This window comes from Procambarus clarkii, chromosome 63 (genome assembly GCF_040958095.1).
Source record: "Procambarus clarkii isolate CNS0578487 chromosome 63, FALCON_Pclarkii_2.0, whole genome shotgun sequence".
NCBI classification, from domain to species: Eukaryota; Metazoa; Arthropoda; class Malacostraca; order Decapoda; family Cambaridae; genus Procambarus; species Procambarus clarkii.
This window is the reverse complement of record NC_091212.1, coordinates 25,449,754-25,469,171: the sequence shown is the minus strand read 5'-3', so window position 1 is coordinate 25,469,171 and position 19,418 is coordinate 25,449,754. Positions and strand designations below refer to the sequence as shown.

The 19,418-nt window shown below is 45.0% G+C and overlaps 1 protein-coding gene across 1 annotated transcript in view; it reads left to right on the top strand.

Annotated features, from left to right (window-relative positions):
• Arl8 (ADP-ribosylation factor-like protein 8) overlaps positions 1 to 19,418 on the top strand; it is a 33,607-nt gene that overhangs the window by 13,474 nt on the left and 715 nt on the right. Inside the window, exons 2-4 of the mRNA XM_045760561.2 lie at positions 1,285 to 1,439; positions 15,008 to 15,169; positions 17,934 to 19,418. The exon at positions 17,934 to 19,418 is cut by the window's right edge and continues 715 nt beyond it. Coding sequence (XP_045616517.1) covers positions 1,285 to 1,439; positions 15,008 to 15,169; positions 17,934 to 18,054 — 438 coding nt within the window. The 3' untranslated portion in view covers positions 18,055 to 19,418. The remainder of the gene's footprint in view (positions 1 to 1,284; positions 1,440 to 15,007; positions 15,170 to 17,933) is intronic.

Genomic DNA, 19,418 nt, shown 5'->3' with positions numbered 1-19,418 from the left:
TATACACAGGTTATGTATAAGTATCTGCATGTTTTGTTCACCATAACGAACTACTAAGTTGTTGCTTTTTGACTCTCAAGACCGAGGAGTGACCGCCAAACACAAGCATGCCACTCCCTCCCTCAACACCACCTCACTTACCCTCATTAAACACAAGCATGCCACTCCCTCCCTCAACACCACCTCACTTACCCTCATTCTCCTCCCACAATACTGTTTTTGCATTTATTCACTATACACAGACGTTATATATACGTATTTACATGTTTTGTTCACCATAACTGTACATCTAAGCTTGTATGGTGAATAAAGGCACAAAGACGTAGCTACTCACACAGTCAGCTGATCGGCGGCCGCCCTCAAGGCCAGACCCACTAATATGTCTCCTCCAATAATAATGTTTGCGGTGTTATTACGCTATATACACACATTATATATAAGTATCTACCTGTTTTATTCACCATACCAGTACAAATAAGCTGGTATGGTGCCTAAAGACCATAGTGGCCATCAATAAACAACATGTCAAGTCGTGCAGACGACGCTCCTCCCTCGCCAAAATGGCGGCTCCCAACCTACTCCTCTTGCTGTTATCTCACATTATACACACGTTATACATAAGTATCCACATTTGTGTTCACCATAGCGAACCAATTAGCTGGTATGGTGAGTGCAGTCAATAAATGGTGGCCACACACAGTCAGAAGACGTCGCCACAACCCTTCCTCCACAGCCTTACTCCTCCCTCCATGGAGCAAAGCGCTAAATATCACCACAATCCTGCTATTATCAGAATCCTGGTCATTTTTATCACAGTCAGGGGTTTTCTGTAATAATATCATCGCTAAATAATAGCATGAACATGTATATTATGGCGTTTTTAGGCAATGCTGTGGTCACAAGCTGAACAGCAGTGCTGTGAGCTCATGCTGTGTGTGTCAGGCTTGGTAGCTCACTCAATACTGAGGCCCCTCACACCCGGGAATTTGGCCCACGATTTAAAAAAAAAATGGCATCTGTTTACAAGAGCCCTGATGAAGGTGTGGTGAACCCCGTGTATCCGTGGGCCATTTAAATCTTGTGTAGTACTCCAATACATCATATGATGTGGAGTGTAAATTACTGCAAGTCACTGAACACATCATATGATGTGTTGCGCAGTTAAAGGGTTAAGGGTCAAATTTATAAAAAATATAAGAGTGTACATTAATATATGCAGTATGGTACAGTGCATAAAGTTGCATATGTCTATGAAGTTTTAATCCATTTCTTTTGCTTTTTCAGTCAGGACAGTTTAGTGAAGACATGATACCAACAGTGGGTTTCAACATGCGAAAGATCACAAAGGGCAACGTTACCATTAAAGTCTGGGATATTGGAGGACAACCACGGTTTAGATCCATGTGGGAGCGCTACTGTCGAGGTGTTAATGCCATAGTGTAAGTGCCTTTTAATATTTAAATTGCTTTATCCTTTGTTTAAATTGATTGGATTTCTTGCTCGTTTGAAAATTTAATAAACTATATGTAATATTGTAATTGCTGTAAGTATAGTACAGTATATGAATTCTTTTAGACATTCACAAGTTTCCATATTGCTTGTAAAGGCATATATACCTTTACTTATCAATATCTTTACTTTTCTTATTTTGTAGTTTCTTTCGACCTGCTATGTTACAATATGCATTGTTGTCTTGTCTTGGAATTGTAATTTCCTACTAGGATGGTGTGTTTGCTTGTAATATTGTACATTCATGTCCACATCATTGGATGCAGGAGCATCTTTAAATATTTAAATGCAGTCAGGTCATCAGGACTCAACAGAATTGCTCTTTAGATATTTACTAATAAGTTCTTTTCATTGGTTTTCGAATGTACATAAAATCAATAGTTGACAAATAACTACAGTGGAACCTCGGTTCTCGTATGCCCCTGTTCTCGTATTTTTCAGTACTCGTACTCAATTTCTCTGAAAAATTTGATTCGGTACTCGTTTGCCTCGGTTTTCAGAGTTTGTTCATACATGTACGGGTCCATCGCGACCGTGGACCTACCTACGTCTGTCTGTCTGTACGTCTGACCTGTCTGTACGTCTACGAGGCCCCTACGAGGGGGCCTCGTAGCCTGGTGGATAGCGCGCAGGACTCGTAATTCTGTGGCGCGGGTTCGATTCCCGCACGAGGCAGAAACAAATGGGCAAAGTTTCTTTCACCCTGAATGCCCCTGTTACCTAGCAGTAAATAGGTACCTGGGAGTTAGTCAGCTGTCACGGGCTGCTTCCTGGGGGGTGGAGGCCTGGTCGAGGACCGGGCCGCGGGGACACTAAAAAGCCCCGAAATCATCTCAAGATAACCTCAAGATATACGTGTACAGTTTACCAGTGTCTCCAGCCTAGTGATGGGGAGACGCTTGAATTCTTTGTGAAGAATTTCATTGTTTTTGTGCTTTAATGGGGGGAGCCCCTATGGCTCCCCAGAGCTATCCAGGCTGATGTGAATACCCCTAACTATTTTGCATCAGTTGATGTGGGTGGAGTTCTAGGCCTACTGGGGACCACGAGCCAGAACCTGGCCCCCCCTCACAGAGGCATGAGGAACAATGGCCCATAGAAATGCACATGTGATTTGGAGCATTTTATATCTTCCATCGACCGGGACAGGCACCCAGAAAAGTAAGCGCCACAAAACAAACCCCTATTCTGGTTAAAACCACGAAAATCGCCAAACGAGTAGACAGAAATCCCCAAAAGAAAAACGAGCAACATGCACGATGTCACATGAGCCGCACCACATGTCTGTGCAGCTCCTCCTCACTACGGGAGGGGAAACGGGGAGTCCCAGGCCCTCTTGCGGGTGATCCACTTTTAAGTTCCTCGGCTGATGGGATTGTGCATAGTCGTGTGGCTCCAACTCCAGTCTTCTCTCAGTGCTGTTATTAGTTTCAGTACTGCTCTTATGGTGGCGTGCGAGTTGGGAGTAATTTCTCAGGTACTCGGGCTGCATGTGCTTAGGGTTACCTTCCCTGCGTGCCCTGTAAATACTGCCCTTGAGGCTTGGGGGTTCCCTTCCACAAGTCACCTTGGGTCTACCTCTGTTGGCCTTTCGCTGCTTGGCGTTTGGCCGCCTCGAGTGTGAGGGGGGATTTCTGCCCTTGTTTGCCTTGGGGTAAGTGGTAGTTATTGCACTGGTGGGGCACGGGGTACTGCGTAGCTAGTTTTCACCTTTAACAGCGGCCGGCTCTGTTCTCTTCGGGTACGTTGTCCTCTTGCGAGGGTTTTTCTTTTCTTTTTGTTTTTGCCTGGTAGGGGGTTCTGCCTTGTGTTCTCCCCCCTTCTCTTAGGATCGTTTGTGTGGTGGCACCCCCTGCTTCGCCCTCGTGAGTGGACACGTCCCGTGAGTTCAGCTTTTAGCAGTCTGCTTGGTAGTTTGAGGCGCTGGTTAGCAGTACCCTGCCTGGGATAACCCTTAGCAGACCCAGTCTAGGGGCCCTGGGGAAACCCCGTGGGGGCACTCGGGTCCACTGGGTGAGACTCCTGTGTCCCCTTTTGCGTTGTGAGAGTTTGAGGGTTGCTCTGTCCCCTTGTCTCAGGGCAACGCTCGTTGTTTTTGCCTCCGTCATGCTGCCTGTTGGGTCGGTGGCACATTCGAACCTGAGTCCTGCAAGCTTTGTTGCTTGTTTGTTGCTCCAATCACCCACTCTGTTGATGACATTCTTCAGGTGCAGGCAGCTTGCGCGTTGCCGGATAGGTTGTTGCAACGTGCTAGCTTGGTTGCTTCCCTGGATGCCCTGAGGCTGCCCCATTTTGCTTCTCAGGGCGCGGACATTGGGATATTGGTCGTGTCGGCCTTGGTTCAGTTCGCGCCCCCTCGTTCTTTCCCTGCTGTGGTTCATTCGGTTCCCTTTCACTGCTTCCGGCTCCTAGGCGTCTGTGGGCTTCGGAGTTGGGGCAGGGTTTCGAGGTTTGATACTCGGGCAGTTTCAGGGGTTGCCCCTTCCACGGTTGCGTCGGAGGCGTTCGAGTCTTTTCCACCAGCCATAGCTCTGGGGTCTGACCCGTGGGCCCGCTCTCTTCCTACTATGTCGGCCGCCCCAACATAGCAGGAAGAGGCCGGGGCTTTGAAGGACGACTTGGCCCCAGGGTCTGATGTGGTGGTTCCCGGGGAGCTTTGTGGTGGACTTGGGAGCTTTGGGCCCGATTGGACCCTGCCTGGGTTTTCCGACCTTCCGAGAGGGGCTTTCTGTTGCAAAGAGTGGGGTTTTCCTTCCCCCCCTCTGCGTACGAGTTGCTTTTGGGCGTCATCCCCTCCCCGGGTTTCGGTTCCATGTTCCATCGGGTCCTGCATGATCATTGGTCACGGATGCTATTATGTACATCTGTACCTCTGTGATTTTGAGCTTCTGCATTGTTGGAATGTCTGTTGCCTACCGGTGGGGCTTGCCTCCAGTCCTTTCTAGGACTCATTAGTACTCTATCCGTCCTTGTCTCAACATTACTAATAATGGTTCCATATTCCTTGTTGGTACCCTCCTCAGGGATGGTGTGGTGCAGCCCAGACCTCATGTGTCCTGCGCATGCGCCGTGGGTGATTGTTTTGTTCTGGTCAGTGTACACATGTTGATGTTCAGCGCACTTTCTCCCAGGTTATACCCTGCTCTCGTTCATCTTATCTCTCCAGTCATCGCCCCCTGGTTATTAGGGTCGTTCTGGGTTATATGTGGGGACACATCTAGTTATTTCTCTGCTTATGGGTGTGGGGTGGCTAGGAGTGGTGCCTCCTCTGCCTCTCCACTGCACCTGATCTGCACAAGCATCTCTGGACATGCTCTGTTAGCAAGGCTCCCAGACTTTTACGAGGCTACGCTGTGTCGTGACCCGATAGTGGCTCTGCTCAACAGGTGAGATTATATGGTCTGGTGTCTTTGTCAGCCGGGAATCTGGACACTTATTCACTGTCCGTCGTTCTGTGCCTGGCTGCACCCTTATATGTTCCGAACCATAATGATGTCTGATCCACGTAGTAGTTGGGTTGGCCCATGTGCTGCGTTTCTGCGGTAGTCTCCTGGGTTGATATCGGCGAGCGCTGATTTTATCGTTCACCATTTCCCCATAGAATTGTCCCCCCATGGTGCAGTGGGACAACACTGCCCTAGCCTAACCTACCCTAACCTGTCATTTACTTACTTTGAATTTTGGTTAATTGGTTATCAAGATGTTTTCCGCAATATTCTTGGGGCGTTCCCCAATGTTGCCATGGGCGACCATTGTGGGGGCGCAGAGCATGGGTTGAACCGGTTGACATTTTGGTCAGATTTTAACATGGGTTCGACCATATGTACATTACATACAATTTGTTTTTCTGGGGGGAGCCCCGTTCGCTCCCCGGAGCTATCCAGGCTGAATGGATATGTATATCTTTCTGGCATCAGTCAATGCATGGAGTTCTTGCCTACCGGTGACCATGAGCCAGAACTTGGCCCCCCTCTAGAGAGGCACGAGGAGCAATGGCCTATAGAGACCCCCCTTATGATTAGGAGCATTCTATGTCTGCCATCGACCGGGATAGGCACCCAGAAAGGTAGGTGCCCCAAAACAAACCCCATTTCTGGTAAACTATTGCGACCGAAGACCGAACAGGTGGACAGAACTCCCCAAACGAAAATTAGCAAACAAGCATGACGTCTTCATGTCGCCGCGTCGCTGTCTTCGTAACCCCCCCCCCCTCCCCGGGAGGGGGAAGGGGAGAGCCCCAGACCCCACCGTCGGCGACCCAACCATTAGTTCTTAGGCTGATGGGATCTGGTGTGGTCGGGCCTCTGGCTCCAGTTTTCTGTTGTAGTTCTGTGCCTTGTAGTGTGAGCTGTCCCTTCCGGTAGTGCGTGGGCCAGGAGTGATATTCCACGGTGCCCTGTAAGTACTGCTCTTGGGGCTTAGGGCCACCTTCCCTGCGTCACCTTGGGGTCTACCTCCGCTGTGCCGTTTACTGCTCGGTACTTGCCCTCCCTTGGGGTCAGCTGGGTTTTTTTCTTTCCCTTGTTTGTCTCTGGGTGGGGGTAGTTTTCGTCACTGGCAGGGGCGCGCAATACTGCACAGCTAGTTTTCACCATTAACAGTGGCCGGCTCTGTTCCACCCGGGTACATTGTCCTCTTGTGGGGGTTTTCTTTTGTTTTTGTTTTCTGCCTGGTGGGGGGGGGGGTCTGCCTGTTGGTCCCCCATCGCTGTTCTTGGGGTATATCTATATCTTTATTTCTCCATTTTGTGTTGGTGGTCCTCCCCGCTTGGCCCCCGTGAGTGTACACGTCTCGGGGGTTCAGCTATAGCAGTTTGTTTGGTAGTTTTGGGTGCCGATTTGCAGTACCCTGCCTGGGCTTCCCTTAGTGTGTAACCAAGGCTAAGGGCCCTAGAAAACCCCACGGGGGCTACGTGGTCCGATGGATGTGACCCCTGAGTCCCCTGTCGCTTCCTGCGAGTTTGAAGGTTGCTCTGTCCCCTTGTCTCAGGGAGGCACGCACCGATTTTGCCTCCGCCATGCTGCCTGTTGGGTCGGTGATTGTTTTGACCCGTAGTCGTGCAACGTGTGTTGTCTGTATGTACTCCTATTTACCCAGGCTACTGTGCCTGATATGCAGGTGAGGGCAGCTGAGGCGTTGCATGCTCGCTTTAGGATGCTGCAACGCGCTAGGTTAGTTTCTACCCCGGATGCCCCAAGACTGCTTCGATTTAGTTATAGGGACCCGGACTTTGGGGGTGGGAGTCGTTTTGGCTCTGGTTCCGTCCATCCCTCCAAGTCATTTCCCTTCTGTTGCCCATTCACCCCCCCTCCTTGCTGCCTGCTCCTAAATGTCTGAGGGTTTCAGAGCCGGGGCTGAGTATAGTTGGTTGTGAGACTCGGGCGGTCTCAGGGGTGTACCCTTCTGGGGCGGTGGCAGAGGCATTCGAGCCTGGTCCTTCTGCCGGAGCTTCTGGGTCTGGCCAGTGGACCCCCTTTGTTCCTGCTTTTTCGGCTGCTCCCACCTTTTCTTTGGGAGGGGGGCTCAGGAGGACAGCTCGGCCCCTGGCCCTCTGGGCGAGGTTCCTGGGGTTGGGGAGGGGTTGTCTTGGGGTCTTGGACCCCGTTGGACCCCGCCTGGGTTTTTCTACCCTCTGAGCGGGGCTTGGTGTTACAAGGAGAGTGGTTCTCTATCGCTCCCTCAGAGTATGAATTGGATTTGGTGTCTACCCCTCCACTGGTTCGGTTCCGTGATCCCGCGGGTTCTTCGGTTCCGTCTTTCCGGAGGTTTCCGGCTTCTCGTGTTTCATCTTTGGAGGTGCGGGAGGCCTAGGCGGCTTACCTCCTGCGTGACCTGGATTATGCCTTCATGATGGATCCGCGTTCCTTCGTGTACGGATCCCCTGGTTCATGCTGGTTTCATTATGAAGATCCAGAGTCGTCCTGATTGGTAGACTGTCCTCTCTTTTCGTTGGAGGCTTGGGACACGTTCTGTCGGTCCCGCGCGCTTGAGTGGCGAGAGGTTTCTACGGCATTGCAGGTTTTCCTGGGGGGGGGGGGGTGACTTCGAGCATCTTAATGCTTGTTTGTTTGCCCCTGCCCTTCCGTGGGATATTGGTGTCATGTAACTTCACGTGCAGGTTCCTTCCCTCTTAGCTGTCTTGGTTGCGGAGAATTTGCGGACTCGTGGCCTGCTTGCTTCGGCTCTGCGTTTCTTTTCCCTCCTTGAGCTGTCCTCAGATTGGCTCAAGTTGGATGTGGGAGAGCTTGGGGCCACTGCCGGGTCCGGTGCGCTGCCCTCTGCAGTGCCCTCTGCGGTGCGGGCGTCGTCTGCTTTGTTGAAGCTCTTCACGCCCATCCTGCGTGATGCGGTTTCGCGGTTCTATGCTTCTCGCCTCGCGTGTCGTCAGGCGGTGCTGGCTTCTTCCTTGGAGTCCGCCTGGACCCTGGCTTTTCGTTTGTCTTCGCCATTTTGTCTATTGCTGTTTGCGGAGTCTGCTGTGGTGCAGTATCTGCAGGCAGCCTCGGTCAGTTGTCGGCCTATGTCTGAGTTGTTTTTGCTCCAGGGGGGCTCGCAGGGGGGGCCTTCCCGGAAGAGTCTTGACAGGGCTTGGGGTCTTTTCGTTGGGGGAGGCCTTTGGCGCCGGATTCGCTGTTGCTGGTCGGTGTGGGACCATCTTGTTCGCCACTTAGGTTCTCGCAAGGCGCATCGGCCCTTTCGCGGTTCGTCCCATTGACAGGACAAGGGGGGGGGCGGCTCGTCCAGTTTGCTCACACCTGGTCCCACGATTCGTGGGCTTTTCGGGTCGTTTCGTGCGGCCTGTGGTGGCGTTGTGGGTTCGCTTGGGCGTGGCCGAAACGACGTCGTCCCTCAGGTGGGTTTCCCGCTTGTTTCCATTCCCGAAATTGGACTGCACGGACCTCCGGTTCATTCTGGACTTGTCCCGTCTAAACCCGTGGGTTTTGTGCCCCTCCTTTCAAATGACAATGCTGTCCCAGGTCCGTCTTCTTTTGGAGGGGGGCGCTTGGATGGTGTCCCTAGACCTCAAGGACGTACGTGTATTGGCACGTCCTGGTTCATGAACTGTACAGTAATTTTAAGTGTTAATTTTAGTGTTGTGTTAGAATAGGTTACGTAAATTGTTAAGAATTCTTAACTTCAAGATGTGTGGCATCAATCAAGAAGACGAACACCAACAAGGTAAATTGAGGTTTCTAGTTGAATATTTAATAATTATATGTCGCAAGGCAATTCAAATTATGTTGTTTGTAGTATAAAAATAGTTGGAAATGGTCACTTTTGGACTCGTAGGTGAAAAAGTACCATTATCCGAAAAATGTGATAATTCTGGGAGTCCTTCCCATATAGTCCGGATGATCGAGTGGAGACAGTACTGTATATGTAAAAATGGTGAGAATCGGTCAGAAACTAGATTTTTGGATACTGAAGTAAGTTGAAATTCTAGTTATAGATATAATTGTAGTTATCGACAATGAATAAGGCAGTTATAATTCGTGAATTTACTTGTATGTTGTAATAAACTCTGTTTGACATTCATACTCAAGTATGTGAAAGTTGTAGGTCAATGTGTGTAGAAATGAAGTCAAGAAAAAATACCCCCCCACCCCACCCAAAAAAAATATATAGGGATAATTATAATAATTATAATGATTTAGGGAATATATTTAGGGTATACTTTTTATAAGTAAAAAAGCCCTAATCTGGTCCATAATCATCAAAACAATCTAAAGAAACCAGGAAAATAGTGTTTGAAATCTGTGAAAAAATCGTCCAAAAAAAAAAAAATCAAAGTCCCAAGTTCTGAGAGTTGTAACTGATTTATTTGTTGACTAATATAATTCTGACTTCACATATCGTCCAAAAAAAAAAAAATCAAAGTCCCAAGTTCTGAGCGTTATAACTGATTTATTTGCTGACTAATATAATTCTGACTTCACATAGTTAGGGATGAGTATGCATTCTCCAGGATGTAAAGGTTAAAACAAATTCAAATAATAAACAAAGGTGGGAAAAAACCTAAAAAAAAAAAATCCCCTAAAAAACTATTTTTTGGACATTGTTGAAAGTAACTGATAATAACATTGCGCGATGTATTTATATGATATATAAAAAATAGAGCATAATAACATACTCATTATTATTTGTTATTACATATTACTCATCAATGCTAATAAAGGCACCACTTTGTGGACACTTCTTACTACTATTCTTCTTTGTGCGTCGGACAGGTGCTTGCATCTCTTTATTATTACATTATCCATCAGTTCCAGTTAATAGGAGCTGTTCTCTTCATCAACAAAATGTTTTTTTTTTTTTTTTAACACTTTCGCCCGGCGACGACTCAGCATTGAGTCCTCCGCAAAATAGGGGCAAGTCCGGCGAGGACTCAGCATTGAGTCCTAAGTGTGGGAACAGTAGCGTTTTTTTCGGGAAAGTCTTGCTGCGGTTTTGGACATTATATGCATATATTCTTGTAGGGAATTTCATTGCGAATACATTGATACCAAAATTAAAGTCCTAGGACCAGAATTGCGGTAACAAAGTTGAAAACAGAATACCCATTTTATTGCTCTTTATTAGCGCTCACGGGGTTAACGCTCTGTCACTTTCCCTGCTTGTTGTGGATGGTACGCCGGGCTTTTGGACTTTATATTTGCATACTCCTGTATGGAATTCTATTGCGAAGACAATGATACCAAAATGAAAGACTTAACACTTTTGCTCACCCAGCGTGCCACCCCTCAACTATGGGATGTGGGTCCCAGCGTTTCACGGGAGCGCGCGGTAATTCTGAAAAGTGTATACTCTCTTCAACTTTGTCACCTCAATTCTCGTCCTACGAGATTAAATTTGGTATCATTGTGTTCGCAATAGAATTCTCTACAGCACTAAATGCATATAAACTCCAAAAGCCCGGCTAATTACCCACAGCAAACAGAAAGTGCGAACGAGTTATCCAGGAGCGCGCAAAAGCGATAAAATGTATTCACTCTTTTCACTCTGGTCACCTCACTTTTCGTCCTAGGTCTTTCATTTTGGTATCAATGGGTTCGCAATAGAATTCTCTAGAGGAATATTAGCATATATAATAAAAAACCTGGTCACGCTCCAACCGCCAACGAGTTGAAGACAGGCCACGCGTTAGCCGCGAGTGAGCGCCCAGACGCCTTCCAGCTACACTCCCAATTCCTGCCCACAAATGTTTAGTATTATTACTTGTTGCTAATCTCAATTTTTGTGTTACAGCGCTCATTTAGGTATGAAATTGTTCCTAATAGAATGCTTTAGATGGATATGTGCATATAAGGGCCAATTGAAGAACAATATTGCCAGTACAATACGCGAAAATATGAACAAAAAAAAAATATACAAAATAATACAATTTTTTTGTACTTACCACCTCAGTGTTGTGTGTTGAACATGACATAGGCATGTGGGGAAGACATAGGTGCGCATTTTAAAACCAGTCCCCAAAAAATCGGATAAAAACCTGATTTTAGTGGACGACGCAGCATTGCGTCATCCCCGAGACTACCGACAGTAAACTGACGACGCAGCATTGCGTCATGCCCAGACGAAAGTGTTAAGACAACAATTGAGATGTCCAAAGTGAAGAGAGTGTACACATTTTATTGCTCTGGCTCGCTCCCGGGTAACACGCTCTCACTTTCTCGCCAGGCTTTTGGGCTTTATATGCATTTAGTCCTGTAGAGAATTCTATTGCAAACACATTGATACCAAATTGAAAAACCTGGGATGAGAATTGAGATGACAAAATTGAAAAGAATATTGACTTTTCATGGTGAGAAGCGCCTTTGGGTGGCGCAGCGCTCTCTTTCTTGTAACCGCGGCCTGTTTTTATCATGTCAGCGGGTGGAGATTGCTGCTGTTTTTTATATTATATGCATATAGGCCTGTTGGGAATTCAATTGCAAACACATTGATACCAAAATGAAAGACCTAGGACGAGAATTGAGTTGACAAAACTGAAAGGATGTGTAAACATTTTATCACTCTAGTGCGCTCCTGGGTAACTTTCTCTCACTTTCTCTGTTAGTTGCGGATGGTAAGCTGGGCTTTTGGAGTTTATATGCATTTAGTCCTGTAGAGAATTCTATTGCGAACATATTGATACCAAATTGAATATCTTAGGACGAGAATTGAGCTGACAAAGTTGAAAAGATTATACACTTTTCAGAATTTACCGCGCTCTCCCTCGCGCTCCCGCAGAACGCCCAAGCCCACCTGAGGTAGTGGGGAGGTCCCAGGCCCGGTGTATCAAAGTGTTAAATATTCATCTAAAATCAATTTCTGAAAATATTTTTGATGAAAGGTTCACAAAGCTGAAGCCAATAAGTTGGAGATTTGTTTAACATTTTTAAGTAATTTTTACATAATTCAAATATTTTTCAAATTATACCCACCCTTCAATGTCACACATCATATGACGTTTTGTGCAGTTTAAGGGTTAATATAGGCACTAGTACTGTTTTTGATATAAGGAAACAAAAAGAGCATTACCTTAAATACATTTCAACCAGTGAGAGTGAAGATGCAAGTAGTAGCAGAGGGTGTGGTAGAAGAACTTTGAAGCCTTCAAAGCATGTACAGTTGGATGAGGCTGTGTACAAGTGGTTTGCTCAGCACCGCACAGTTGGCATGACAATTCGCAGTCCAGAAATAAGAAATGCTGCAAGCAGGTTTGCTTGCCTTGACATAAGCCTTGAAATAAAGGATTTCCAAGCGAAAAGTGGGTTGCAAGGTTCATAGCGAGGCACAATATAATGAAGAGGAAAATTGTTGGTGAAAAACTGAGTGCAGATACAAGCAGTGTAGAATCATTTAAACATTAATTATGAACATATATATTGTCAAATAATTTATATTCTTATCAAATTTATAATGCTGATGAAACTTGGCTGTATTGGAGGATTTTACCTTAAAAAAACTCGTGCTATGAGGAGTGAGGGTTGTGTGCCAGGCCATAAGGTTAACGACGACAGGCTGTTGGCCCATGATGTGTGCCAATGCTGACGGCATAGACAGAATCACGTGTGCAATTGTTGGGAAATCAAAGAAACCAAGAGCCTTGCAACAGTGCTGGGACTGACTGCCTCTGAAATATTATAATTTAAAGAATGCCTGGTTTACACAGGAGATCTTTCTATGTTTCATGATGTGTTCTGCAAGGAAGTTCGTGACCATCAAGTGAAGAAACTCAAAGTGAGGCCAAGTGAAATTTGGGCTTTGCTGTTGCTTGATAATGCTCGTGCCCACCCCAGAATTGACACGTTAACCTTACATGATGGCAAGATAACGTGTATGGCACTTCCTCCTAATACAGCCCCTCTCATCCAGCCTATGGATCAGGAAGTTATCTATGCCATGTAGAGGTTGTACACCAAAAGGATGCTCAGCAAAGTTTTGGTGGATTTTGCCTCTAGAGGAAGATGTGGAACTCGGCGTGGATAACAGGGCTAAAAGAACCCTTGAGAATTTGAAGAATTATTCCATCAAGGAAGCCATCTATAACTGGGCTAAGGTGTGGAGTGAAGTAAAGGATCTGACTGAAGAATTCCTGGAAAAAACTCATCACATGTACGGTCAACAATGAGGAGGATGAAGAAATGAATTTTGAAGGATTTACAGATGAAATCCATGGAATGTTCTGAAATGCTGGCGAAAATCTAGAAAGACGATGTGGTTGATTGGCTTGAAAGAGATGCTAATGACCCAGGATATGGTGTGAAGAATGAAGAAGAGATTCTCCAGTCTATTACTGGCGAGGTCAACGAAGAGGGGAGGATGGAAAAAGGCAGTGAGGAACCAACACCACAGACAACAAAATACAGTGTACTCATGTCCTATGTTGATGGATTAATTAATTTTTCATCCAACTGTGCTAATCCAGAAGTTGGAAATGTGTATCGGTACCTAAGGTGAACTAAAGAGCTGTAAAAGAGGCCAATTAACACAGAAGGCAAGCTAAACGTGCTTCTTGTTTTGTAAGAACAGCAAGGCAAGGACCTTCATCCAGTGAGGCCTCACAGGCAATCCAAGTGCCTTCAACCAGTGAGGGCTCACAGGTAATTCAAGTGCCTTCAACTAGGGGCCAGACAGCTGAGTGGAAAGCACTTCAGATTCATAGTCCATAAGTTCCAGGTTCGATGCTCGGTGGAGGCGGAAACAAATGGGAAGAGTTTCTTTCACCCTGATGCACCTGTTACCTGGCAGTAAATAGGTACCGGGGAGTTGGATAGCTGCTACGGGTTGCTTCCTGGGGGGGTGTTACAAATAGGAGGCCTGGTCGGGTATCGGGCCTCGGGGCCGCTAAGCCCCGACATTATCACAAGATAACCAGTGAGGCCTCGCAGGCAAGCCAAGTGGCTTCAGCAGTTGGCAGTCAAAACTGACCTTGCCTCATGAACTGTACAGTAATTTTAACCACTGTACTGCACAGAGCGCCCTAAGGCACTCTAGAGTTATTTTTTTAATTAGGCTATATTTTAATGTTTTTTAAAATTTTCATCACTGTTTTGAAATGAAAATGGTTGAGTTGGAAACATTTTGACAATTTTGCCTGAACATTTATAAAAACAACAAAAATATATCCTTGACAATTGCACTATGAAGTTTTTGCCAAAACCAGGTGGGCAGTGCAGTTGATAAGTGTTAATTTTAGTGTTGTGTTAGAATAAGTTACGTAAATTGTCAAGAATTCTTAACTTCAAGATGTGTAGCATCAATCAAGAAGACTAACTACAACAAGGTAAGTTGAGGTTTCTGGTTGAATATTTTATAATTATATGTGGCAATTCAAATTATGTTTGTGGTATAAAAATTGTTCAAAATGTTCACTTTTGGACTCCGTGGTGAAAAAGTACGTTAATCCGGAAAACATGCTAATCCAGCAAGGGGTCCTTCCCATATGGTCCAGATTAACGAGCTTCTACAGTACCTACGATCGCCCTGATCTACCACCTCAAGGCGCTCTGCGCAGTGCAGTGGTTAAGATCGACTTAACAAATTTCTTTTCATTATATTTCAGGGCTAATGCACTCAATAGGTTAGACAAGGTTAGATTTGGCAAAGCAGGTTGTTTACCACTACTGAAGGTGTTTTTTTCCTCCAGTTTTTGTTTTTTTCATACAAATAAATATATAATATATATATATATATATATATATATATATATATATATATATATATATATATATATATATAATATAATATATAACATGACTGTTTATTGAGCGTTTGGCCCTATGATGACTTGCCATTTAATGCATAATCACCCTATAGTTTGGCTGTAAATACAAAAATATGGGTATCTCATCATTTACATGTATGGATAATGAAAAATCCTTCAAATATAATTATCATTTTATAGATAAATCCAACAGGATATCTTTGCTCATGTACTAGATTTACTGAACCTTAGGTTTGAAGAAAAAGCTACAGTTGTTCATAACCAAAATGTTGTAATGTTGTTTTGCAGGTACATGGTGGATGCAGCTGACCCTGAAAAGATTGAAGCATCACGGAATGAGCTACATAATCTACTAGACAAGCCCCAGTTGGCAGGCATTCCTGTCCTGGTGTTGGGGAACAAACGAGATCTACCAAATGCACTTGATGAAAAGGGCCTTATTGAGAGAATGTAAGTTTTTCCAGTCTCAAGTTGGTATATAAAATTCATATTTCATATAATCTGATGAGATACAGTTGTCATTTGCAGACTCCCCTTAGAGGGAACCTTCCAGAAAGTACCAGTTTAGCTTAGCATTATTTGAGGCATGGGTATAAGCCAGTTGGCTCTATCATGGAATGCATTCCTTAGTATAAACCTTCCTGTAAAGTTAGTATCATTGTATGTTTTTTTTTTTCTCCTACATACCTGTATTAGCTAACTTCTAATCCCCCCCTGATTTCATGGGCTACAATTTTGATCATTTAGAGCTGCTATCATTATCATAAGCTAATTTCATGACTGTATGTACACATTTTCTGTGGGGAGCCCCTACGGCTCCCTGGAGCTTATCGGGCTAATGTATGTTATATTAGACCGGGACATTAGCTAAGGAGTTCAGACCTACCAGGGACCAGTGCCAGAACCTGGCCCCTTCAGAGAGGTTTCAGGGAGCAATGGCCCTGGAAATCCCCCTTGTAGTTGGGGTTTTCTTTATCTGCCATCAACCGGGATTAGGCACCCAGAAAGGTAGGCATAACAAAACAAAAACCCCACATGGTAAAAAACTAAAACAAAAAAACGAACAGAGAGGTAGAAGCTCCCTACAATCCCAAGGAAACAAGCAAACATCACATTTACTGCCATGCCGATCGTCTGCGCAGCCCTCCCCGCCCTGAGAGGGGGAGGGGGGAGCCCCGGACCTATTGCACCGGCTGCCTAGCATCAGTTCGTAAGCTAATGTCAACCGGGATAGACGCTTCTCTGGCTTCAGTTTCCAAGGCGGTGTTTGCCTTGTGTGGCGTTCACTGCCGTGTGTTGTGTTGTGCGGTGGCCAGGAGTACCTCATCAGTGCCGGGGCTGCATGCGCTTAGGGGCTTCCTTCCCTAAGCGCCCTGTGAGTACTGCCCCTGCATGACAGGGTTATCTTCCCTGGGGCATTCGGGAACCATTCCCGAAAGTATGGATGTCACTCTGGAGGGTTCGAGTCGCTCGCAGATCGACAATCCGGCTCCATTATTACTGCTCCCTGGTGGTTCCTTGCCTGAACCGAGGGGGTTCAATACGGTCTTTAGCTCTTTGGGGCTGGTCGCTTCAGGTGACTCGTCTGCTGAGTTCTCAGGGTTTGTCTCCTGGCAGTTCACATCCAGGGGGTGTCCAACGTCCTGGCGGACAGCCTGTATCGTTTCCTTCCCTTTTCCGTGGAATGGACGGTCGACGCCGACTCCTTTCGTTGGCTGTGCCAGACGTTCGGGACTCCAGATGTGAATCTCTTAGCGTCGGCATGGTCGAAGCTTCTCCCAGTATACATGGCGCCCTTCCCCGACTGCAAGGCTGTCGGGGTTAATGCCTTTATGCTGGACTGTGCGAGGTGGGGTTACATGTACCTCTTTTTCCCGGTTCAGCTATTGCTCCAGGTCCTGGCTCACTTGGAGACTTACCAGGGAAGAGTTGTCCTTCTGGCTCCTTGGTGGCCGCCCCAGCGCATGAGTTTATCCTCATACAAGTGAGGATAAACTTGAGTTTATCCTCACTTGTATGGTGCAGGTGGCTTCATTGTTGGTCTCCCACCTGCGTATTTCGTCTTGGCGACGGTTTGAAGTTTCCTGTCGGTCCTTCCGGTTCTTCCTTTCACTGTGTATGTATTCTTCAATCTCTGATAGGGTTGTGCTGTCCTTTCTCTCTTGGTTGTTTCAGGGCCGTCGGCTCATGACCAATACTGTGGCCTCATATCGTGCGGCGCTGCAGCTTGCTTTCGGTGTTGATGTTACTTCTGCCCCATTCCGCAAGCTTTCTCAGGCGTTGTTTCACCTCAGGCCTACTCATGCGCCTCCTGAGCCGTCCTGGACTTTGGACCGGGTGCTCCCGTTTCCTCCTCCTTCTCGGTTTGTTGTGGCCCCCTCCGTTTGGGATTGCTTTTCTAAAGCTCTTTTTCCTGTTAGCCTCTGGGGGTCGTGTAGGGGAGCTTCATGCTCTCCTCAGGCGCAGGGGTTTCTGCTCTTTTGGTCTTGGTGGTTGTTTTGTTCGGTTGCAGCTGTCTCCTTCTTTTCTGGCGAAGAATGAGACGGCTGCATTTTGGAGGGGGCCTTGGGTTGTTGATGCTTGGTTGGTGAGGCCGGGGGTGCATCATGTGTTGTATTACTTTTGCTGTATGCAATGTGAGCAAGTCCCTCAAATGGATTCTCCGCCTTGTAAATAGCCGTCAATAAATTTGATAAACCAATTACTGTACTGCACCACTAGGTAGAGATCAGACACGACCTATATCTGGCAAGATCTCCTCAAGATCTTGTGCCTGTTACTTTAGGCATTTTACCTTATTGATAGCTGTTGTGAGCAGTTGGCATTCCTGCCCAGCTCAACTGCATCTCAGTGGTTCAAGTTTAAAGTAATCTCGGACACTTGTTATTGTATCTTTAGTTCACTTGTATAATACTTTCTCTCCCTTTCATTTTTGAAAGGTGGAAAAGGTTTTTTCTAGTGGAAAAAATTAATTTGGCCAGTAATGATTATTAAATTTGTAGCTTCTTGCAACATTAAACTAATAATCATCATTATTTCAGTGTAATGGTCAATTACACTGAAGTGCACAACAATTAAAAAATTGCTGTGCAATTCAAAAAGACAAAAATTGCACAGCAATTTCTGTCCTTACTGTCTTGTACAAATGTTTATTTGTATGTTTTAATTGTTAAATGAACTGTTAGTAAATTATAAAAAACTGTTTTTTTTTCAGGAACCTATCAGCCATCCAGGATAGGGAAATTTGCTGCTATTCTATATCCTGCAAGGAGAAGGATAATATTGACATAACACTTCAATGGCTCATTTCTCACTCCAAGTCTGGTGGCCGCTAAGCCACTGACTTCATGTTGTCTGTGGCCAAAGGTGGTAGAGTTAAAGAAGTGTCCAGAGATTTTATGGAGTTGTTAAAGAAAGCATTTGCTAATATAAGACTGAGGGGATGGGATGGGACAGAAATCTTAATGGACTTGTGAATTGTAGAAGGGAATATAGGCTAGGGGTAATTTGTTTAACTTGAGAGATTTAACTGTAGGAATTGTTAATTGATGATTAATAGGGGTTTTAATTATACATGTAGCAATTAAATGAAACTGAACAAAAGTGTAGTCATGACATATTCCAATGAGTCATATTTCAATGCAAAATTTTGTAATTGTTCTGTGCAGTAATCAGTTACTTTTATTCCAATTTGGAAACATGTGTAGCACTGTAATCCAAAAATCCCACACTGAAAGTGAAGCCCATGGGTAGCACACGTTTTTTGAATAGAGTACTGTATAATTCACTTGAGCAAATTTCAGCCTCATTAATTTTATGTATTTTTGTTTATATAATGACATGCTCTTAGTACTTGTATATATAATATATGAATCTATTAGTTCCCCCTTACCTAATAAGAGCTAAAGTTTAAGACTAAGAGCTAAAACAGTGGCAATCTTTTCTCATTTACGCTTAATGTTCCATGAAGTGAAGCCAAAATATTTTTCTTCGTGATTTGTAAATGTAGCTTTGAAAACCTTCATGATGGATCTTTTGACCAGGATGGTAGCTAATACTGTACCAGTTTGTTTCAATGCTCATCACTTTTATAATTGTCCATTATAGCATTAAGATTTTTTCTAGGTTTTGTATTTCTACTTGTGTGTGTTTAAAGCTAAAGGGAGAATTTATAGCAGTTTTATTTGTAATAAAGGTATTGCAAGTAAGTTATTTAATATTTTAACAATTTTGTAGACAAAATCCTAAACATGAATTATATATCATTAAATTTCTTTAAAACATTGAAAATTTGCAACTGTATCAGAATTTTTTTTTTATCACAAGGTTTTTTCTCAAACTAATCCAGTAAAAAAAAAAATGTAATATTTACTGAATTGTCAAACCATTCCTCTTCATTTTGCTACATGAAGGGCCCTGAAGGTGCATTCATACTGGTTAGTCCTTTTTCTGATGTGTGAATGGTAGCTACGTTTGGGTGTGTTTGACGTGTGTGGATGTGTCCAGTGGAAGGACTGTGACTGCTGTAGACTGGCACAGTGTTGATATAGTGAAGTAGATCACATATGTTTAGGCATTACCCTACTTCAAAGCACTAAAAGGCATAATTTGTCATCATGTATATACTAATGTATGGTAATTGATTCAATGTTTTGCACACAGCTTTTAATGCAAACCAGAAACATTTGGTATCAGGAGT